Source organism: Macrosteles quadrilineatus, unplaced genomic scaffold (assembly GCF_028750875.1).
Source record: "Macrosteles quadrilineatus isolate MER2022 unplaced genomic scaffold, UCM_ALF_1.0 Scaffold_9__3_contigs__length_116548681, whole genome shotgun sequence".
Classification (NCBI taxonomy): Eukaryota; Metazoa; Arthropoda; class Insecta; order Hemiptera; family Cicadellidae; genus Macrosteles; species Macrosteles quadrilineatus.
In genome coordinates, this window is record NW_026542602.1 from 51,697,922 (window position 1) to 51,722,799 (window position 24,878).

The window sequence follows — 24,878 nt, forward strand, 5'->3', positions numbered from 1 at the left end:
CATTTGAGTTGGATAAGTTTCCCAAGTTTTCCAATGTTACAAGTGCCAAATGATCTTCCAGAGCTTCTAAAGTATTTAGAGCTCTTGAAGACCTGTTACAAATGTTTTTGCAAATTAAATCACTTACGTTTATGGTGAGAATTAGTTTAATGTGAGCAATCTTTCTTTGTTTAGTTTCCTTGTGTATAGCAGGTTTTTGTGCTTCCAGTGTCTGAAACATAATACAAATTCTAAGTGTATCCACTGACCTATTGAAATACTTTATAGTTTGACTGTAATAGTGAGAATACTACTTAATAACTAAAATCATTGGTTAACCACGATTGGTTTATATAAAAACTTTGTCTACTCATCATCAATTTTAGCTGATATTAAAAGGCCTGCTATAGATTATCAATCAATTTTTTCACTTACTATGCAGTGTAAAAATGCATTAGGGACTAAAATATTTTGATGTAAACAAGAAATTTTGTTAGCACCACAATTGCTGTTGTTGTATACTGCTTGTTTCTTTAAATAAATGCTAAATATCAATTTTAAATAATTAATAGGTTGAAAATAAAACATCTTTTACTTGTCGTTTCTTTTAATGTAAATTAAATAATATTATTATTGTTGTTAAGAACCCCTAATAGACCTATTATCCACTAAAAATCTATCTTGCTTTTTAATACCAAGGTTATTGTTTATAAAATATTTTTCAGGGGTGTCAGTGTAAATAAAAAAAGAGATCATACTAAACTATAACAAATCAAACTGATTACTGTTTTATTAAAAATAAGTTATTCTTCCAACGACAAGTTATACAGCCTTTTCTTAATAGTCATCTGGCTGCCTAGGGCATTAGTTGACCTAGGGGTAAATTGGTTGGGGGTTTTGGGGCAAAAATGAAAACCCCCTGAGACTTGAGGCATCTATAGCATATTTCCTGTTTTACTGAAAGGGCCGCAACTTAGACTTTCTCACATAAAACGCAGTTCAACCCTCTGTTAGAACCCTGCGGGTATACAAAGACTTACGAAGAACTCAAAAATCTTCAATGAGCTTCAGCGTAGTCTCCCCTACAAGGCTATGGCTTCAGTCCCAGGAGCCCGCTGCAGATTTGAAATAATGTCAAATTCCCACAGGCCACAAATTTATCTAATACACTTTCTGCAACTTTCGTATTCTTAATTTTCCTTACTAACGACATTGCCATAAACCGGAAGACAATAACTAAAAACAGAAAGTGTAAGGGCTTGCATAAGGCAAAGCATGGAGAGAATAATTGAATGTGTCACAGCACCCTGAATCATGAATGGTTTTTTAATAGCCTCACTGACATTGAATTCCACAATCAAAATATAAACCCAGGAATACAGCAAAATGTTTTGTTTATTGAGTGGAACACTTCCAAGAGACACTAAAAAAGTGGTGAAAAATACAGAAAAAATACAGATTTGTTGCAGGAAATGTCAGCAAAAAGCATTTGCTGTGTTCAAGCATGCTATGACTAAAGGACCAAGCATGAATGGCTGTGACGCAAAATTCTAGGGGGGGAATAAACTAGTATTCACCAAGTCAGGCTAGGCCTACCCCTAGAACCGGCCACACTCAAATTTCTTCCCCGGAGTGCTCAGAAGGAGCCGAGAAAAATCCAGGGGTCGATACGAAGGTGTCACGGCTTTGACTGATCAATTTATTTAAAATTTAATCGAAGGCTCAGAGCTCTAGAAGCGCTCAGGAAATCCTGCAGACGCTCAGTAGGAGCTCTGAGCCTTCGATTAAATTTTAAATAAATTGATCAGTCAAAGCCGTGACACCTTCGTATCGACCCCTGGATTTTTCTCGGCTCCTTCTGAGCACTCCGGGGAAGAAATTTGAGTGTGGCCGGTTCTAGGGGTAGGCCTAGCCTGACTTGGTGAATACTAGTTTATTCCCCCCCTAGAATTTTGCGTCACATCTCTGGCGCCCGAACATTTGGACTCGAAAACACGGTTTTGACTTCGAAATTTATACGAAATGACTGGAGAAACTAAATCCACGACTTCTAGTACCCCGACGACTATTGCCCGACCCGATACGCTACCGATCGGCCACATGACAATATCCACGGTGGGAATTCAAACGTCAACGACGACCACGACCACGACGACGATCTCCCAAATACCTTCGACGATGGAGAGCATCCCGAAATCACCGTTGGACGACTCACGCGTCGGCTGGATTCATACTCTGAGCAAACAGCTACTGATAGCCGAGATGAGTAAATATCATCTAGAAACTGAGGGTAGCGTTGCCGAACTTCGCAAACGGTTTTGTGATTATTGGAAGAACCCGTTGGGAAGCATCGGTCAACCGATGAACCCGACGGCGATAGCGGCATCGGGGCCTACAGCCTCGACAGCCTACGATACGCAAATCCGACAGTGGCTGGCACCTCCTTCCGCGTACCAGGAGATGGCCAGCGTGCGAGAAATGCTCGGAGTCTCTCCAAACGCTGATTCCGAATCCGTTCGACGAGCCCTCGCGGCGTTGGTAAAGCGTCCGGCCTACATCCCGTCGACCGGGGAAGACATTCTGTCGTACCCCGTACCCTCCGGTCTACCGACGGAACGCGAATCCCGCACGATGTTTGAGAGTCGCGGAGAACGGCCAACTACTTACCTGACGTCACACGACCTGACACTTCCTCGACAGCCTATCATACCGGCACGAACCCAGACGACGCGTCACGATTACGAAGACCGAACCTACATCCCTCGTCACGAGTTCGAAGACCGGACCCACGAATGGCCGCGATCCAACCAGGGCCTGGTGACGTCACAACCACGACCCGCCTTCTCAACCTCACGTCCAGACAACCCCAACCCGTGGGGTGGGACGAGAGTGGGAGACGACACGCCGTCGTTGTGCAATCGGGTCCGCAAGTGGAATCTGCGGTTTGACGGCAAGAAGGACCCGGTCTCGTTTCTGGAACGTCTGGAGGAGTTGGCGGAAGCCTACTCGATCGACCTCAACGAAGTGACGAAGGCGTTGCCGGAACTTCTTCACAGCCCGGCATTGCTTTGGTATCGGAACTGTCGCGGCAGCTGGCGGACGTATCAAGATTTCAAACGTCAGTTCGAAGATCAATACCTCCCTCCATTATATCGACAAGATCTAGACGACGAGGTAAGGCGACTCTCAACGTTGATTCGGAGGAGCGGTACGTTCTCGCAGCAGGGTAAACTCGACCTCATATACCGCAACATGCGCCCGGAGTACAAACTCGTCTTACGTCGTACCGATTTTTGTACTCTGGAGGAGTTGCTGGAAAGAGCTGAGGGGTACGAGGCGTATGTACGTTGCTGACAGACCTTCCGTCCGCCGCCACCACCTTCGATGTCGCTGATCCCGGAAACCGCCTACGTTCGAGATCGGAAAGTCGACCGGGTCTACAACAGCGCGGCGATTGATCGCTGGTCGGACGACCATGCCGAGGAATCCGAGGTGACGGCCAGGTCACGACCTGGTAAACCCTTGGAGGACGGCTGCAAGAGAACGACGTTTGCTCGGTCCAACTCCCGCGACCCTTCGCCACGAGACGATTATAGGCGAAGGCGGACGCCCGACCCTACGAGGACCAGATTACCCGGTACGGTAGACCAACGGTCGGCAAACTCACGGCGATTCGTGTGCTGGAACTGCGACGAAACCGGACACCTATTCCGTGAGTGTACGAAGCCCAAGGTCCTGCGTTGCTACCACTGCAAAAGAGTAGGCACCTCGACGCGTCGCTGCAACTGCGGCTCGGGAAACGGACATCGGGTTCAGTCTGCGGGAGGTCGCCTGAGCCCCGTAGAACGAAACGTCGCACGACCTCCGAGGAGTGGAATCGCTGGCTTGGCTTCATAACGGAATTCACGGGAACCGTCAACCGCGAACGCACCCCCAGAGATGACCGACCCTTCGTCGACGTGGTCATCTCAGGTGAGACGTTCAGCGCCCTCGTAGATACCGGCTCGTCGGTCAGTCTGATTGGAGATCGCGCCGTACGTCACCTTCGGACGTGCGGCAGCGTACCCGACCAGGCTGACGTCAACCTACGCATGGCCAACGGAGCGAGTTGCCGTGTCTCGGATCGGTACAGAGTGGACGGTGAAATCGTGGGCCAGGCGTACTCGTGGGATGCCCTGTATGTCCCGAACCTGAGTGTGGAGGTGGTACTCGGCATTCGGTGTATTACTGACCTCGCTCTTGTCAGTGTACACACCGCTGTACAGAACCTCCGCAACGACGACGTTCCCCCTTCCTGTCCGGTCAACGCTATCCAGACATTGACTTCCGACGAAGACACGCGACTCGCGGAATTCCTGGAACGCGAACTACCACTGTTTGACGACGTTTCGGGGAAAACGGCGTTGGCTGAGCACTCGATACGGCTCAAAGAAAACGCCGCCCCCGTCAAGCAGCGGTATTACCCCAGAAATCCCGCGATGCAGGCTGTCATCGACGAAGAGGTGGCGACGATGCTCCGCGATGGTGTTATCGAACCATCGGATAGCCCTTGGAGTTCGCCAGTCGTGCTGACGAGGAAGAGCAACGGAAAGTTTCGTTTTTGCATCGATATGCGCAAAGTTAACGAATGCTCTGTCCCCGACGCGTATCCGCTGCCCAGAATCAACGCAATTCTGGAGAAATTACGGCCGGCGAGATACATCAGTACACTGGACTTAAAACAAGGCTATTGGCAGGTTCCGTTAGCGAAGGAAAGCCGACCGATCACCGCATTCACCGTACCCGGGTTAGGCCTATTCCAGTTTACGGTAATGCCCTTCGGACTTCATTCCGCCGGAGCGACCTTTCAACGCCTCCTGGACAAGGTCATCGGTCCGGAGCTTGAGCCGAAGGTGTTCGCCTACCTCGACGACCTCGTTGTGGTGTCCGCCACGTTTACTGAGCACCTGCAGATCCTCCGGGTGGTCTTCGAACGCCTTAGAAAGGCTGGCCTACGTTTAAACCCAGAGAAGTGTAACTTCTGCAAAAAGGAGCTCAGATATCTCGGACACGTCGTCAACAACGAGGGGATATCGACCGACCCAGAGAAGGTCCGTGCTATCGCCGAGTTCCCACGACCTACGAACGGCAAAACCCTTCGGAGCTTCCTCGGTCTCGCGTCCTGGTACCGTCGTTTCGTGGACAGGTTTGCCCAAGTAACCGCCCCGATGCGACAACTGTTGAAGAAGAACGCTCGGTGGCTGTGGGGCCCTGAACAGGAGGAATCGTTCGAGGAACTAAAACGACGCCTCACTTCCGCTCCTGTCCTAGCCTGTCCCGACTTCTCGGTCCCGTTTGTCCTCCAGACCGACGCGTCGACCATCGGTCTTGGAGCCGCTCTCACGCAGAACCAAGAATCCGGCGAAGTCGTAATCGCTTACGCTAGCCGACTGCTTACGGACCAAGAGAAGAACTATACAACGACGGAGTTAGAGTGTCTTGCGTTGGTTTGGGCGACCCGAAAATTCAAGCCGTACCTCGAGGGTTACAAGTTCGTCGCCATAACCGACCACGTCGCGCTGAAATGGCTAATGAGGCTACACGAGCCTAGCGGACGTCTAGCGCGGTGGGTGATGGAACTTCAGCAGTACACCTTCGAGATCAAGTACCGGAAGGGCACCCTGAACCGCGTCGCTGACGCTTTGTCGAGGCAACCCGTGACCAACGAGGGCCAATCGGGCCTGGTCGCGGTGAGTCACCTCACATCGGAGGTGACAGACGCGCCTCGCGAGCGACGCACGACCAGACGCAGGGAATCGACGAGACCGGAAAACCAACCGAGTGACGCGATGCAACCCGACGAACGCCCCAACGAAGCCAACGACGTCCCTCCGACTGATTGGTACGACCGGTTGTACGCAGCTGTGACCGCCAACCCACGACGCTATCCGCGATATCAAATCGTGGAGAACCGCCTTTACCGAACCTCCCAACGCCATGGGAGTGGTGGTAGGCTGTCCTGGAGAATGTGCGTTCCTCCAGGGCAAGTAGAGGCGGTACTACGACAGAACCACGATGACGCTACGGCAGGACACCTTGGTGTCAAGAAAACACTTTGCCGTGTAGGGCCCGAATATTTTTGGCCTGGATGGCGTCGGGAGACGAAAGCCTACGTGAGATCCTGTGATGCATGCCAAAAGTACAAGGTGGCGCAGACGAAACCGGCAGGGAAGATGTACTTCCGGGCTCCAAAAGGTCCGTGGTACACGGTGTCCGCCGACCTAGTGGGTCCGCTACCCAGGTCTGGCAAGGGCCACCGCTTCCTGCTGGTGATCCAGGACACGTAAAGCAAGTGGGTTGAGCTATGTCCTATCGGGTCGGCAACGGCCAAGAACGTTGTCAGTAAAACTAAGGAGATGCTCCTTCGATACGGAGCACCTGAGTCCATAATCACCGACAACGGGACTCAGTTCGTTTCGAACCTCTTTAGAGACCTGGCGACGGATTGGGACGTAGCTTTCACAAACACAGCTCCCTACAGTCCGCAATCGAACCCGGTAGAACGAGTCAACCGTGTCGTGAAGACCATGATCTCTCAGTTCGTGAAGGAGAATCATAGGTCATGGGACGCCCATATCGCCGAGCTCCAGTTCGCCATAAACACCGCCGTCCACGATTCGACGGGTTACACGCCGGCGATTGCTAACGTTAGGCCGCGAACTCAGAGTCCCGAAAGCTGTCCGAGGGAAAACGTTGGAGGCGACACCCGACGTTGACGGACAGCCAACGCTCGCCGAAGTCCACGACAGACGAACGCAAGAATTCGGACGCATCTACGAGAAGGTCCACGCCAACCTCAAGACCGCCTACGAGCAGCAGGCAAGGTACTACAACCTCCGCCGGCGGGAGGTGAGGTACCGCAACGGCGATCGCGTGCTGCGGCGGATTCACACGCTGTCTTCCGCGGCCGACGCCGTGGTCGGGAAGCTCGCCCCCAAGTTCGACGGACCCTGCGAGGTTGAGGAGCGGCGTGGGGCCAACCTGTACACGGTTAGAGACGTGCGCACGGGGGTGTCACACGTGGTTCACGTGAAGGACCTGAAGCCCTACCACCAACGTTGAGGGCCGACCCCTACGGATGATTCAGAAGTTCTTTAGTTTTATCGTTCTTTTATTCGTTTTTCGATTTTACGAGAGGTGTTTTTATACCAGTTGGTTTTTATTTTCGTTCAAGAAGTCCTTTTTATTTTGTTTTCAAGAAGATTTTATTTTTTCGTTTACTTTTCCCTCTCGTACACGACCTCTTCTTCACGACGCCGTTTCTTCAGCTGCCCTTTTTTGAGACCCTTTGGACCATCCCCCTCACGTTAGAAATCTTTTTTTTTTCTCTTTTTTTTTGTGAAGTTGGTAAGGGGTGTGAGGTACCAAATTTTAAGGGGGGTAAAAACGTATTGCTAGTCAACAAACACCATTACTTACCCGATTTTTATCCACAACATCCTAATCCTAGGCCTATGTGTTGGCCCTAGCTTGGGCTATGGGCCAAAGAACGTAGGCCTACTTTTGATAACAGTGAAGTACACGAACACACCCACAACTACATATTTATTCATAATGGCACTCCGTTTCACATAATAAAGTTAAAACGACCGATTTTACGAATATTTAACGCCGATTACAACATCACTTAGCCTCAAAATGGTGTTTGTTGACCAACGACAGACGACAACTAGACCGGCTCAACAGGTGAATTTCCGATCAGCTGTTGACTAGTTCTCGAACTCACCACCAGAGCGATTAAGCCTCGACCGAGGAAATCATGATTTGAGCCGGACAAGATTATTCGCGGTTCAACCGTCGACTTGTTCACGAGAAGCTCTTGCGAAATTACGATCACGCCATACGATTCTACGTTATTGATTCAGGTTAGCTAACTTCGTTGTTAGACTTTCTAACGTTCATTTTATTATTCTTTTAATATACGTATACTCGTCTGCCACTCATTTTTACCCGTACAAGTTCGATTTTAATTTTCTAAATTTTATTAACTTATTCTCTGTATACACTAACTTGGCGTCTGAACCCTAGTCTACCTGCGGACGGACCGGGGCCGAAACCTTTCTCGCCCACTGTTGAGCAGCTGTTTCCATAATTAGTCTCCTAGTAGCACCTCCACTGCAATTATGAACTTTTTTGTGCGGGACGGAATTTTATTTTTTTTTCTGCACAAGCAAAAAGTTCATGAAATTTTAAGAAAAATGATACTAAACTTGACCATATTCCGTTAAGTTAAGCTTACGTTTAAATTATTTGTTATCTGGTTGATGGTTGATATAATTGTATTTTAATATAATTTACCAAAATACCTAACAATGTTATTCATATTATAAATATGTCGAGTGGGGGGGGGTAAAATATTCATATTATGCATACCGTTGATATTGTTATTTATATCTTTGAACTAACCCCCATGTCTTCCGGGAAATGAGTGATTCACGTCCTAAGACCTCTGACGATTCTGACGTGAGGGTATCGTCATTAGATTAATCGCGTATTGAAATGCTATTGATGAAATATGTATAATCTGCCGAAAAACTACGGTAGGCCCGTCGTAGGCCTACGCTTTATACAGAAATTTAATTAGCTTAAAAACATTTACTCAACCCATACACATAATTCTGTGATTTTTTATCGACAATTGCCATATCCTTAGAAACATGATGATTGTATGATTATTTTAAGTTCCATTTGGCCCGTACAAAATGACGCAATTTTGACTTTTCATGCCAAATGCTACTTTCGCTCGCATTTACGATTAGTTTTTTTTACCTTTTAACACATAACATTACGTATACTTAATGAAATGTACGGTTTAAAAGTGTTTCACGTTTACAATAGTCTTAAATGTGATTGGTTAGATCTACTCAAAGAAACATATGAATTAGGTTGTGACCATCGACATGTTAGTTTTATACATCGATGGTTGTGACAAACTACATCACCTCAACACGTTTTACATGTTTTTACTTCTTAAACTTTATTCCCCTAACAATATTAGGAAATTTAAATAAATCACTATTCCTTTTTTGTGTTTGTAGATTCGCGATGCACGTCTGATTTAATTAAAGATAATTCATACATAACGATATTACAGTTTTATTTCTATCCCTTATAAAGTTGCTATTCCTCGTTAGCTACTGTACATATGCCTGTAGGTTCTACAAACGTAATAAGAATATGGTCAAGTTTGGTATCATTTTACTTATTTATTCATGGACTTTTTGCTCGTACAGATAAAAATGTAAAATTCCGCCCCGCACAAAAAAGTTAATAAGTGCATTGGGGGTGTGACTAGGTGACTAATTATGGAAACAGCTGCTCAAGAAGTGAGCGAGCAAGGGACGGTCCCGACCCGGTCGCAGGTAGTCAAGGGTCCAGACGCCAAGTTAGTGTATACAGAGAATAGTTCTTGCCGACTCGTCCAAAACCCGCCAGTTCCTGCCTGCCAGTGACTAGCGGTGGATATTTTTCGGCTCTTTTAAACCAATTGGCTATTAAATTACGTTAATTCGGTTCGTTTCACGATTAAATTATTACTTAAGTTACTCCAGTTAATTCGACGTTTTAATACCCCGAGACTCGTCGTCTGAGTTCTAAACCCCGTCTTTGGCGGGTGAAAGAATCGAGTCTTGGGAGCAGGCTGAGTTGAATAATCAGCTACAAAAATTAGTATTAAATTTATTTTAAACCACTCACGTTAAATTATCCGTCCAATTATATTAATTAGGCCCCGACGACTCTGTAGGAATTGCTTTTTACATTAGATTCGATTTTATATTATTTACCTAGGCCTTTAGCTAATCATTTTAAAGTTCATTACGAGTAATTGAATCACATTGGCTTCAGATTGAATACTCGTCAGCCCTACAGAGTCATTCTAAAAGTTAGGCAAAATTCTCTAAAACACTTTTACGAAGGCTGGGATGATATAGCTCCAACTGGGCGTCTGCAGGATTTCCTGAGCGCTTCTAGAGCTCTGAGCCTTCGATTAAATTTAAATAAATTGATCAGTCAAAGCCGTGACAACTTCGTATCGACCCCTGGATTTTTCTCGGCTCCTTCTGAGCACTCCGGGGAAGAAATTTGAGTGTGGCCGATTCTAGGGTAGGCCTAGCCTGATTTAGGTGAATACTAGTTTATTCCCCCCCTAGAATCTTGCGTCACATCTCTGGATATAAATACTCGTATTAAACTGTAAACTATCTGGCTAAAGACGGTGGTGGATAATAAAATCGAATCTAATGTAAAAAGCAATTCCTACAGAGTCGTCGGGGCCTAATTAATATAATTGGACGGATAATTTAACGTGAGTGGTTTAAAATAAATTTAATACTAATTTTTGTAGCTGATTATTCAACTCAGCCTGCTCCCAAGACTCGATTCTTTCACCCGCCAAAGACGGGGTTTAGAACTCAGACGACGAGTCTCGGGGTATTAAAACGTCGAATTAACTGGAGTAACTTAAGTAATAATTTAATCGTGAAACGAACCGAATTAACGTAATTTAATAGCCAATTGGTTTAAAAGAGCCGAAAAATATCCACCGCTAGTCACTGGCAGGCAGGAACTGGCGGGTTTTGGACGAGTCGGCAAGAACTAAGTTAATAAAATTTAGAAAATTAAAATCGAACTTGTACGGGTAAAAATGAGTGGCAGACGAGTATACGTATATTAAAAGAATAATAAAATGAACGTTAGAAAGTCTAACAACGAAGTTAGCTAACCTGAATCAATAACGTAGAATCGTATGGCGTGATCGTAATTTCGCAAGAGCTTCTCGTGAACAAGTCGACGGTTGAACCGCGAATAATCTTGTCCGGCTCAAATCATGATTTCCTCGGTCGAGGCTTAATCGCTCTGGTGGTGAGTTCGAGAACTAGTCAACAGCTGATCGGAAATTCACCTGTTGAGCCGGTCTAGTTGTCGTCTGTCGTTGGTCAACAAACACCATTTTGAGGCTAAGTGATGTTGTAATCGGCGTTAAATATTCGTAAAATCGGTCGTTTTAACTTTATTATGTGAAACGGAGTGCCATTATGAATAAATATGTAGTTGTGGGTGTGTTCGTGTACTTCACTGTTATCAAAAGTAGGCCTACGTTCTTTGGCCCATAGCCCAAGCTAGGGCCAACACATAGGCCTAGGATTAGGATGTTGTGGATAAAAATCGGGTAAGTAATGGTGTTTGTTGACTAGCAATACGTTTTTACCCCCCTTAAAATTTGGTACCTCACATGGCATCCAAGTCTAAATTAAGTTTACACACATTGCTATTGACCTGGTGAGAGTCGTGATGCAGTGCTAACAGAGCATTGTCAGTTTAAAAAATATATTTAGCAGTGTTTTAACTGTTACTGCATGGAAGTAAAGAGGTTGAACAAGATTGGCCCTAGACTACTGCCTTGAGGAACGCTGATTTATTTTACCAATGAGGTTTAAAATCCCCTACCCTATTTGATCTTTTGGCTCCTACCAAATAGATAGGTTTGGAACCATGGTACAACCAGATCAAAATCTGAAACCCTAATCATGTCTACAAGATCTCTTCACTGCATTCTACCCACCCTGCTGTCTTCTGCTCCATAATAATATTCAGTGGTTTATACAATAAACAAACTAGGACACTATCTTAGTAAAGACTGATTAATTTAAACTATGTGTTAACAAATATCATTGATTTTAGCAATTTTGCTTGAAAGGAACCAAGGTAGATTTCAAAATTGGTTTTTACAAAATGTCCAAAATAATGATCTGGATCCGAAAAAGGTCATATTTTAGGAAAGCCTTGAAAACGCAACAAAATAATTAACCTATGAGTAAAGAGTTGACTATTTCCTTGTTACGACTACAATGTATACAAACCTGATGCGCCTGCAGGGTAGATGACGACCAACGCAGTACAGCCCTCCCTCCCCTCATCGAGAGATGACGCGTCATCACTTAACTTGAGATAAATCATGTCACATGTCAACGTCTCAGTTGCTGTCGTAACTGACCGCGCGTAGTGGCGGCGCGTGCGCGTGTGTGAGTGTCAAGTGGTGACAAGTTTGAGGTTAGGTGTGCCTATTAGTGGCAGCCATTTGCCATTTTAGTGCCGAGTTTTTATGGAGTGTTATCTGTGTGAAGTATGCAGTGTTATTTTCTGCTAAATGAACTTCTTATCCTTTTGTAAATTTGCGGTTTTTTTATGTACTTGGGAAAGCATTGGGTTATTTATTTAAAGTACACGTTCGTTTTATTTTATCACGGAACGTAGTTGTTGACATGATACACATGATTAGCCAAGAACGGCAGATTTTGTGTATAAAATTAAGGAAATCCACTTTTCAATAACAATTGTATGTTTTAATTGCATTTTACCCGTGTTTCAGTCGGTTTTGAGATTAATTTTAGAGTTTTATTTCAAACAGTAGTTAGGAAAAATGTAAAAAAATATACTTGATCTAATACGTTCACATGTTAAAATTCAACCTGTGAGTGGTAAACACTTCAATCAATTTAGGTTCGCAATTTTCCCATTCCTTCAAATTCTATTTGTTTTCATACTGGGAGTCAACGGTTTGATTCTTATCTCTAAACTCAGTTAATTCCGACTTAAGTTTCCATTAACAAACTGTATAGGGTCTTATCTGGAAATGTTTGCTTATCTCATCCACCGTCAAAATAACACCTTCCAGCATTGTTGACATGACGTGATTAATTCTCGAAAATATTCTGCTGACCGTTACGTCATTTGTTGTGTCAACATTTTGATCTCGTTAGGTTTTGTGTAGCTAAAAAATATTTCGATGTGAAGTTCCTTGAATTCCTTATCGTATACGAAATCTTACATTGTTTATCTAATCTCAACTGGTTTAACACTAAATACAGATCGAAGAATGGTGTACTCGACCACCCAAGGAGTCCAATCTCGAATGACTCACAAGTTCGCTATCAGTTTTATCTGGTTCAGTGCCGTATAAATGTGCTAATCGATCGTTAATTGAATTTGTTGTTTTGAAGCTGATAGCGCTAGTTTGCAAGGGCAAATTAATTTGATATCCTCAATTTTATTGATCGGTCCCCTTGGCAGTTAAAATTCAGTTTTATTGTATTGTGAATAATATTTTAACAATAATATGTACTATTTTACTCTGTAAAGACGATTTTCTTCGGCGATCAAGATTTAAACGATCCAGTTTTTGTAAATTATTTATTGTTATTTCGATTCTTGGTTTTATTCGTGCCTTATTTTCTACATCTATACGCACATCTTGACATTGCTAATCTTAAAAGCCTAGAGTTTCACAAATAAACTAAATACAGAAAACATTGTTTTTCACCTATAGACTACATGTTTCCATAACGTAGTCCTTTCTAACCGTTCTGTAGTACATTTCTAAATCCCAACGCAAGTCGAATGTTTTATTTTATTTATCGATTTAAAGAAGATGGCAAACGTTAACGATATCAGACATGACACATTTCGTACGAAGATAACAACAGACAGGAAATTACCTATAAAAATATATCGATACCATACTAACAATCAACAATTGTTTTTCTCATCTCTCTGTGGCAAATACTTAATTTTTTTCCTGATTTCTGCTGCAGGCTGTTGAGCTTCTACCAATAGATTAATTAGACACGATTTTTAATAGTGAAATGCATTAGATTACTAGATAATTTGGGGACTTGCGATGGGTTCTGTTGCGAACCCCATATCCGTACAGAGGGAAGTGACAAGTGACATGTGCACTGATAAGCGTGCGCGAGCTACGGAATGTCAGTGATTGTTGATGTTGCCGCGATGTGTTGTTGCTGTGTGTCCGTGACGGATCTATGGCGGTGTCTGTGTCCGTTTAGCGCCGTTTTCAAGCCCAATCTGTCGCCACTCAGCGTCTCAGACCGTCTGGACTTGATTACCCAGGAATTCTCTGTTGGCCTCTCCACGCCGAAACTCGGGTAAGAAACGCCGAAACAGAATAATTATTTATTTTCTGAATAAATAGTTTACCACTCTTTCTAAATGGGCCACACTATCGTTGAACGAATAGGATTTGGTTGTTATGTAACGTGTGCATGTTTGTGTTCGATCTTTTTCCTTAATTAACTTATTTTTCTGAAATTCAGTAGAACGGACAGTAGGAGCTGAATGGCGTAAGATAGGACTTCAACGAAAACAAACTGTTTAATAGCGTGTGCGTTTTTCCAATAATTAATATTTACATTTTTATCTTCACTAAGAAAGAAGGGTAGTTTTCTTTTAAAGGTTGAAAGGGAAACTATTTATTTAAAATACAAAATAAACCAAATGTTTCCCATTTGTTGCCCAACATAGAAATAAAATGAAATTATTTCTTAGGTAGTTATGAAAAAAATACAAAAAGAAAACAGTACTCAAACACAGTAAACGGATTTATACAGTAACTGATTGTACGAGGAAATCAATTTTATTGCTGTATCAAGAACGCTTCATAAACTTTAAATTTTATAGGAGGTTATGCCATTTGAAACTAAATTAAGAAACTATTATTGAGATGAAATAATAACATTTTTACGTTTTTTACGACTGCGACTATTATACCGTTGTTGCTCTGCCACTTCACAAAAACACGTAAAAAGCGACTGAATTGATATTGTTTTAAAAGTAAAGTTTTTATCTAAGGTTATCAAAATAATATTTACACCATGAAAATGCAATTTATTTCCAATTAATTGCAGTGGTACTACTATATACCAGTTTCTTTGTTGAAAGAAAATATTACTTGGTACGAATTCTTTTAACAGTTTTGTGACAATTACACGGTAAAATTGACAGTTGCAAATTTTCGTTCGCTTTTATGCTTAATTAAATCGATCCGTTTGTGATGTAAAGTTAATAAATATAATAAAATGATAGTTTGGAATCTTTTCTTTCAATTGGTGCACAAATTGTTCTATTTTAACAATTTTTTACTTAACAATAACTAACATAACGGGACTACAGTTGTTGGGGTAAGTGGAAACGTGGTCAAATTATAGTCGGACTTATTGTGCAGTATAGGGGTCTTGTAAGATTCTACTTTGCGTAGATTGGTTGGTTGTTGGTTGTCCGTGTTATCTTTGCATTCCGACATCTCTGCCTCGTGACAACTGACAACAAGGGGTCTATTGTATCCTCACTCCGCCAAGCCACTACCAGGAATCACCTTATCACCAGTTGCTAGTCCTCTACCCAATGTTAACGATAATTCTAACTTACTCATTCCTGAAAATCACTATATAGTTTACCATATTATAGTGTGGTTCATGTTAATTTATCAACTTCTTTTTATAAAACTTGTTTGTTTCATATTTATTTTGTTGGGGAAATTTCCTGAATATTTCTATTCTGTGCTCTCTGGAAATTTCAAATAAATTATTTTTCCTATTATTTACATATGTTTAAAGTGCAAATCAATAATAATTAATTTATTTAAGCAGAACTGAAAGAAATGTCATTATATTTTTTCCATTTTAACCACCAAAATGAATTTAAGACCTTAATTGAATATGAAGTTATGTCTTTCTGTTAATATAGCCTAAAAGATGTTGATAACTAATTTTGTACTATATTTCAAGCATATCCCTCTTACAACTTATGAATTTATTACAAAAGCTCCTCATCATTTTTCAAAACTAGATTTTATATGAATTGCTGATTATGTTTTGTACAGTTTTAGTACAAATTTACAAGATATTGATTCTTAAAAAAAAAACAGATTATTGAGATTCCTATAACCTGTGAAAAGTTGAAATAGCTGATGATCACATAATGTTAGATTTATATTAATTCAAGATTTTCAATACAGAAAAACTCTTATTAGTTTATTTATTTATATTCATTCTAACAGACATCTCCATTTTTTATACCTGTGACAAAAATAATTATTACACTTTTGTAGTGGTTATTAGGTTATTTAGAAAAGTCTTACAATATCAAATTTTAAATCTTAAAGCAACGTTGTACAATTTGTCATTGAACCATTATTGAATATTAATCCTGTAATGCTAAGCTGTTCTGATTAACGAAACATTAACATTTGCCTGGTGCCTCCAGCCTAGTTAGGCACTGTGCTTGCTACTGGAATACCAAGCTTGTCCTTCTGTGTAAGGCATTCACTTCCTGTCATTGTAATATCATGATATCACTACTTAACATAAACATTCCTAGGTGCTGTTCATCTGCGTTGAGCAACTCATGAGATCGTGCTAGGCTGTGTTCTTTCAAGTTCAGTATGTTTTGTTAAAACTCAAATAGAGCTTAAAAAATGTTTTGACTGTGAAGGTTATACTAATTATTTTGATAAAACATTACTAAGTAACCCAGTAAAATTGTTTGATGGTTTGGGGATGAGCATTTTTTTGTTCAATTGAATTACTTAACGTTATAACCCTTGATTAAAATTTTTTTAACATCTGTGGCTCGTACATAAAACATGACGTGCAGAACAAAATTTGTGTTTCCGCTTCAAAAGATAGAGCCGTTTTTAGGATGTCTCGTTTCAGTTTGTGCAAGCTTCTCCTCAGGAAAAATAAAATATTAACATTCCCTTCGTTATTCATCCTCAGTTGCCTGCAATTCGTACATAAAAACTTAAAAAGTTTCTGACCACATCATCAACAAACACAATACCGATACATGCTTCGTAGCAGAAACCCTACCCAACACCCTAAACACAAGGCTAGCTTCTTCTAAAAGACAATTGTGATACAACAGAATCAAATCCTATATTGTGCTCCCTGAACTTATAGGTGAAACACGATACTGAGCGATAAGGGAGAAAAGTTAGAAGTTTTTTGCTAGAAAAGCCTATTGGATTTAGGTTTATAAATAATAAAATAGTGACCGGGGAAAATTGTACTACAATGTATTAACATAGTATTTTTTTATTTTACTCAATAAGCTTTTGGTTTTTTAGGTTAAGAATTTTGACGCTATCATACAGACTATTTCTGTGCAAAACTTATGTTTATTTGATTTATTTCAGAATCTTGATTATCACAGGAAGACACAATTTTTATTACAGGGTCGCTGTTTAGTTCGAGAGTAACCCAGTGACAGTTGTTGTTTGGACCTGATGTTAGTATACAGTTGTTGTTTGTTGTTGTTGTACTATGTGATGTGTTATGTTTTGTTACAGTGGTGTGGAGCCCAGAGTGAGTCTGTGTGAAGATCTCTCCCTGCCAGACAAGGAGAACCTTCTCATCATCAAGGAGGGACTTCTACACTGCAAGTTCAGCCTCTTAGATGGCAAGGTGGGTTTTTATTTTTTGTGTTTTCTACATCAGTGGTATATTTTACGTTTTATAAGGGAACTATCCAAACCCTGGTCTTGTTACTATCTAGTTTCAGGTTTGAGTTTTAAATCTTGAAACTCACCCATTAAAATTTAGACTTGGAAACTTTTCCAAAGTTTTGATTGTTTTGATATTTGATAATCAGTTTTTATACATCACAAGTTTCTTCCTTTTCAATTCTTAATTTTTTAGCAATTACTCATAATTTCTAAGGGGAAACTAACTCTGCAGTTGGTAAACGAAGCAAAATTGATAAAGCCGTTGAACAAGCTGAAAAATCAAATACTGAATGAACTTTTGAACTTGTTGCTCTTACTTAATAGTGTGGACAGTTATTCATTTCAGAGATCTTGTGTTGGTTGTGTTTATCATAGTGTGTATACAAAAGTTCTGCAATCATTCTTTACACACTGTTTAACAGTTAATTTATCTCTTGCAAACAATTGTTGCTTTAAGCGTGTAATCAACAAATTAGAGGTTAAACCATTTTCAAAGTTTACTAAAATCCCCTTTTTTCTCCATTCTTCATAGAGAAGTATGCAACTCATTGAAAGAAATTACTTTTTTATACGTAGATAGTTTAAATATACCAGACTTGTCTAATGCCGCATTAAAATCTAGATACCCCTTTGGTTGTTTTTTGTAAATTTTTTTTTCATTTTGTAAATTGAGCTGTACTAAAGCTCGTGCGTTTCCTGGTGAAGGCTGGGGGTATGTGGTTAGAGTGGCTCTGAACTGTGGGGTCTTGACTGGAATTAACCCAGCTAGATCCACATTTAATAAATATCGTGCTGATTCCACTACCCAATAGCACTCACGTAAACCCTGCCCAGCGTAAGCCAGCTTTGATAAGTCGTGAATAAATTCATTAACTACATTTTTATTTAATTTTAACTACCCCTCGCCATTGAAACTCGCCTGCAGCAACTTGCCCTAAACATGATATCGATAATTGTAAAGTTAATTTAGTTACATCAGTTAATTTATTGTTGGTTGAACCTGCCCTAATTTAGAAAAGATACCCCTTACCCCCTTTATCCCCCAAAAGATTACAATTAATTAGACATTATCGGTACTTTACCAACTGTTGACCAAGGATCAGGACCTCCTTCTTCTTCGGCGACGGATCTCAGACAAACCTGCTTGCCGGCGGTTGGTCTTTTCCGGTTGGAGCGCTAGTCTCGGTCCGACTAGAGCTGTCTGCCTGCCTTTGGATCAGCCGATGGGGTTGACTCTTACCTCAATATATATAATTATTGGCGGTGATGTGGGTTACTCCCACAGCTCTCCCCCGCTCCCCAAAAAAAGGAGCTGGAGCTAGCATGCTGGACCTGGAACTTCTGGTTAAAAGGGGGCAAAAAATTAGTGTTTGGGGTTTTGGTAGGCAAGGCTGCTGCCATGGCTACACTAGACTGCAGTTCCAGTGTTGGCAATTTACTTAGTTGGCGGGGCTTAAACAGTTTATTATAAATATACAAATAGGATAGTAATCCATAAACAAGTAAATAAATATCAATAACAAATAACAATGAATAAATAGTTTGAATTATAACAATGCGATGAAACATATAATTCTTAAAGGTGTATGATCCTGTAGGGCGCTTTTATGTAGGTTCGCTGCCCTAAGGTTAGCATGTTGATCGCATAACTGACTTAATCTACTTAAAACTACCGGTTTGAAGATGAGAGATGTGTTTGTGTAAGGATTGGTGTGTTAGTGTTGGTGAGCGTGTATCCTCAAACTATTTCGAAGTAGGTTGAGGGGAACAATCCGCTCTTCCCCACGGTCATTAGCCCCTGAACTGCGCTAAAAGATGAAAAAAGTTAAAAAAAAAACTAGGCACAGTTCACGGTCTAAAAGAAAATAAAATAATTTTAAATATGCGCAAAAAATGAATTTACTCTAAAACCAATGACGTGGAGGAGAGCTGCAGCTCAGGTTGTAATGGGCGATCGCTAAACCCTGCCGCCTTCTGAAGGGCGTGCCTACGCGAAACACGACCTTAGTCACAGTTGGCGACAGGTGCAGGCTCCATCACAACCCTGTGTGTGTATGTGTGTGCTACGGAGTGAAAAATTGTACAGTATGGACTAACCTAACTTAATCTAATATCACCAGCTGAGAGGGTTCATGAGATGCGTGAGTTTTTGATTTAACGGGTGGGTGGGGGTTTAATTGATGTGGTCGTTCGTGGAAGTCCCTGATTCGGGTGAAAATAGTGCTTGAGCTGAGAGACATGAGCTCGCCTCACAACCTTTCCTGTCTTTGGATCCATTAAAATTACTGTGACAGGTGACGTGTATGCCTGTATAATAGCGGGTTGTGACCAGAGTGGAAGCAATTTAGCATTGATTTTGTTGATTGCCTTGCTCTGGTGGTGTAGTCTAAACATGACCCAATCGCCTATCTTGAAGGATGGGGGGTGTCTTCCCTGATTGTATTGTCTTTCGCGGGCTTCTCGTGCTTTAGTTAAATTTTGGTGCGCTTGTACCCATTTGTCCCTGGTTGTTTGGGGGTTTGTGTTGTAATTTAGTAATTGGTCCAAATCCCAGTTTAGTTCTAATGGATGATTGATCTGAAAACTTAAAAAAAGGTCTGCTGGGGAATATCCGGTGCTTGAGTGTTTGGCTGAATTAAAGGCTATCTGGAAAAGATGGATATTTTGGTCCCAATCAGTTTGATGATCTGAGTGATAAATTCGAATGGCTATTTTGATATTCTTGTTCACTCGCTCGGCATGGCTTGGGTTTGGATAGTATGGAGTGGTGGTTATGTGGCGGATCCCTAACTGAAGACACATGTCTGAAAATTCTTTAGATGTAAAAGACGAAACGTTGTCTGACACCAGATATTTTGGGAAGCCGAAGTAAGCAAAGAGGCCTGAGCGTAGAAGTGAAACTGTGGTTGCTGACGTTGTGTTCTTGGCCGGAAGAAAAATTGCAAATTTTGAAAATGAATCGACAATTGTGAGAAGGTATTTATTTCCTTTCTTGGAACGTGGTAATGGACCAATGTGATCTATGAAAATTTTTTCAAATGGTCTTGTCGGTACTTCGGAGGATAAGAGTCCTGCTCTAGAATTTAGGGCTTGCTTAGATCGTTGGCAGAAGGTGCAGGTTTTGACCATGTCGGTTATGGTTTCCTTAAGGGTTGGGGACCAAAAATGCTGCTCGATTCGAGACCAAGTCTTTTTGATGCCTAAGTGAGCTGTGGTTGGGGCTAGATGATAATATTTAAAGAGAAGTGGTATTAATCGGTCTGGAATAACTACTCTGGGTTTGGTTTGGCTTGGAAATTTGTGTGTCAGTACGTTGTCTACCATTGAATAGTTTGGTGGTGGTTTTTTTCCTTTCAATGACTTAATGATTTGTTGTGTAACTGTGTCTTCTGACTGATGTTCCCTAATATCTTTAAAAGCGTCTGGTATTTTAAATAAAACATTGATTTGATGTGGGTGATCTGATGTGGGTGAACAAGCTACGGGTGATGTGATTGGGGGTGGACAAGCTACGGGTGATGTGATTGAGGGTGGGCCTTCCTCGAACATGCGAGAGAGACAGTCGGCTACTACGTTGTCTTTTCCCTTAATATGATAAACTGTGAATTGGAATGAATTGATTAGTGTGATCCAACGTGCGATCTTGCCTACCTGTCTAGGATGGTTCAAAAGCCAGGTTAGTGCGTTAGAATCTGTATATAACTCAAAATGTCTGTGTTCTAAATATACACGGAATTTCTCGAGGAAGTGAGCTATGGCAAGCGCCTCTAACTCGAAGGCACTATAATTTTTCTCGTGATGTTTGTGGGACGTGAACCATATACCACTGGCAGAAGTGCATCGTCGTACCTTTGGGACACTATTCCACTAATGCTAGTTCTACTGGCATCTGTATGCAAGACAAAGGGCAGATCAAAATTTGGCATCTTAAGGACTGTAGCCGAAGTTAAAGATTGTTTCAATGAATTGAAGGCCGTTTCCTGCTCTTTTCCCCAAGTGAACTTTTCACCCTTCTTTTTGAGTTTGTTTAAAGGAGCTGATATTTCGGAGTAATTGGGGATAAATTTAGAATAGAAGGCGGTCATACCTAAAAATCTGGACAACTGTTTGAGTGTTCTAGGGGTTGGAAATTCATCTATGGGTTTGGTTCTAGTGTTGCTAATTGATAGGGAGTTGTTTTTGATTTGATGACCTAAAAATTCGATTTCCTGCGAAGCTATCACCATTTTTCCGGGATTGACTGTGAGACCTGCTCGTTCGAGGCGACGAAGTACCTCTTGGATGTGCTGAACATGTTGTTCAAAGGAGTCTGAATAGATTACTAAATCATCGAAAAAAGAAAAAACATATTTAAATTTGATATCACCTAATACTTTGTTCATCAAATCGTTGAGTACCATAGAACCGTTGGCCAGTCCAAAAGGGACATAATTAAATTCATATTGGGCCCAAGGGACCACAAAAGCTGTCAAGGGCTTTGACTCTTCATCGAGGGGTATTTGGTTGTACGCTGAATTGAGGTCTAAAAGAGTAAACCATTTGGCCTTACCTAAATACTGGAATGCCGTTTCAACTGTGGGGGTAGGGACTGCTTCTAGGGATAACCCATTATTTAAGGCTTTGTAATTGACGACCATTCTCGTTTTCCCTCCTTTTTTGGGAACTGTAAATGCGGGAGCTGCGAAAGGTGAAGTGGATTCCCTAATAACGTTGTTTTTTAAAAGCTCGTCGATATGTTGTCTTAAAATTTCTGCTTTTGGTGGTGAAAATTGGTATGGGCGGGACTTGGCTTGATGACCTGGTTTCATGTTTATATGGTAATTGATGAGATTGGTTCTTCCTAATTTCTTGGTTACCGTATTGGGGAACTGCTCAATTAAATTCTTAAGTTTGCGAATTTGATCGTTTGTGAGATTGTCACCAAAGGTTGGGCCTATTGGTTGTTGTTTGATTTCCTGTGGTGAATCCTCGCCGAGTGTTAATATAAGAGGTTGGGTGTATGGGAAAATGATGGTTTGCTTTGCTATGTTTATTACTGCTTTTGTATATTTCAAAAAATCTACGCCTAAAATAACTTTGACTGGTAATGTTTCGGCGATGTAAAAGGGAAATGTCCATGAGAGGTATTGAATTTTAAAGTGAAGATTGACCTTGAATTGAAATTTTAAAGAGCTTGACGACGCTGTTGTGGCTGAAGTGGAAACTTTAATTGGCGGACCTGTACCTGTAACCACTCCTTTTATTGCCTTAATGATGTCAAAAAATTCCTTAGAGATAATTGAGCATGATGCTCCGGTGTCTACTAAAGCCTGTGATATTTGATGCTGAAATTTTAGAGAGACAAAGGCTGATTTATTTAATTTGGCTTTGAGGTTGTTGTTACTATTGTTGGGTTGGGTGGTTTTTTGTTGTTGGGGTGTGCTAGTGTTGGTAGAGGTTGAGGCCTGAAGGGCTTTAGTTTGTGGTATGGCAGACTGAATGGTCCGGAGAGATGCGCTGCCTAATGACCTCCCCTGGTGGAGTTTAAATTCCGCTTACTATCAGAGGAAGATGGTTGATTTTCACGATTGGGCTGCCGATTGAAGTTAGTGTTACGTGGATACGTGTTGAATCCTCGACTCGGGTTACTTGGTGGCTGATATTGGGGTCGGAAATTGGGCGGTTGTGAATTGAATTGGTAATGATTGGGAAATTGTTGAGTCTGATGATATTGTTGGGGGTAATTGGTTTGCCAATGGGGTTGTCTGTGCTGGAAATTATTTGAGAAGTTGCCTCTATTTGGGCGAAATTGGTAATTGCTGTGGTACTGAGGTCTACTAGTGGATGGTTGCTGGTCTCTTGGTTGATTTTGGGTTGATTGGTCTAACAGGCTTGCTGACAGGGGGGCCACATCAAGTAAATCCTGAATTGAAGTGATAGGCTTAAGGCCTGCAAAGGTTGTTCGTGTTTGCTGATTAATACCTCTAAAAATGGTTTGAAAAATTTCCTGTTCAGGGGTGCTAGGAGACAAAATGGTGTGCAGGGTTTGAATGTCTTTAACAAAATCGGCTAAGTGTTCCCGTTGGTGCTGACGCCTATATAAATTTTGGTTCTTGAGTTCTCTCAGAGTGTCCGAGGTGAAAAAATTCTCCCTAATGCTATGTAGTGTTTGGGGCCATGAAAGATTTTGTGCGATCGCTGTCATCCAGAATTCTCTGAAACGGTTCGACGTATAAGGCATTATGTTCATTATGATGTATCTATCTTTGACGAGATTTAATTGTATGATTTGGTGTAGCTTCTTAAGGAAAGTGACCAATTCGCGAGTATCAGCGCCGGAAATTCTGGGAAGCTCCTTTAGCAACTCCGTGACGTATGGCGGACAACTAAAATTTTCTGTCTGGCTCTGACTTGGCGTATGAATTACTTTAAATTGTTCTGTGAATGTGTTTGCCGTTTGAGCGACCGCGTTCAAGGTCATTGTTTGCAAGGACTGAATGAGGACTTGTATGTTTGGGTCTAGGATTGGTGAAGGACTGTGAAGGGTGTTGGTACTGGTTGTAGCTGTAGTTAGTGGAGTAGTCGTAGTAAATGTTGTGGTTGTCATGGTGGCAGTAGGAGGTGAAGTTCCAGTGATTGTCGTGACAACAGCGGTAGGTGACATTTCAGTGTTTGTTGTGACCGGTTGCTCAGCGTTGGGTGCTGGCGATTGAAGGTTGGCTTCATTTGAGCCATTATGCTGAAGATTTTCTCCATTGAGACTTCTCACGAAATTCTTCAGAATTGACCTATTTTCCTCTAAGGTCGGGGCTGAGTTAATATTCCAAGCAGCGCATTGAGCTACTGCTTGTTGAGCGTTAAGCGCATTAATCCATGTTACCGTGCTCGGTACATTCTCAAGAGTATAAATTGGCATATTATTCAATACGAAGACTGGGGGCTTAGAGGGGGGTGGGGGTATCGACTTAAAAAAGGTGAAAGGTGTTGGCGATCCTAAAACTGTATGATTGGTTCTAAAAAAAAAATTATTATGTGTGTGTTTTATGTACCTATACAAAATTATAAAATTGTTTAATCTATAAAAAAAAAAATTTATTATTTGAGCGTATTGCACCGGACGCATTGTCGGGCCACAATCCCTATTTTCCCATACCCAATTACTTTCCCTGAAAATCTGCTTATCGTTTGATTTTTTATGTTAGGAGGTAATTACAAGTGGAGAGTTAATATGGGATTGTAGGATTGTTTTGTCATGGAACCACCCTATTCTATTGGACACCATACATAAAAGTTTGGAATAACCAGCAAACTCTTGTCTCATAATGCACTGTCCCTATACAGCGACAATAAGTCAACGGTGAGCCTCCAAGGCGTTCGGTTTCCCGGATACCTTATGGTGAATGGAGGAGAAGCGAACCCCGGTTGAAACCTTTTTTGGGTTTCACAAACGCAATTCAATCCTATATCTTGGTGTTCAAAGGGGGCAGCAACAAAAAAAAAAAAAAAAAAAAACAATTTATTGATTTGGGGAGAGGCCTCCGAGTTGATGGTAGGGGAACTTTTTTTTTTTTTTTTTTTTATT

At 41.7% G+C, this 24,878-nt stretch overlaps 1 protein-coding gene across 1 annotated transcript in view; it reads left to right on the top strand.

The window, feature by feature from the left end:
• LOC129001958 (rho GTPase-activating protein 23) overlaps nucleotides 1-24,878 on the top strand; it is a 158,424-nt gene that overhangs the window by 93,777 nt on the left and 39,769 nt on the right. Inside the window, exon 17 of the mRNA XM_054429407.1 lies at nucleotides 17,162-17,276. Coding sequence (XP_054285382.1) covers nucleotides 17,162-17,276 — 115 coding nt within the window. The remainder of the gene's footprint in view (nucleotides 1-17,161; nucleotides 17,277-24,878) is intronic.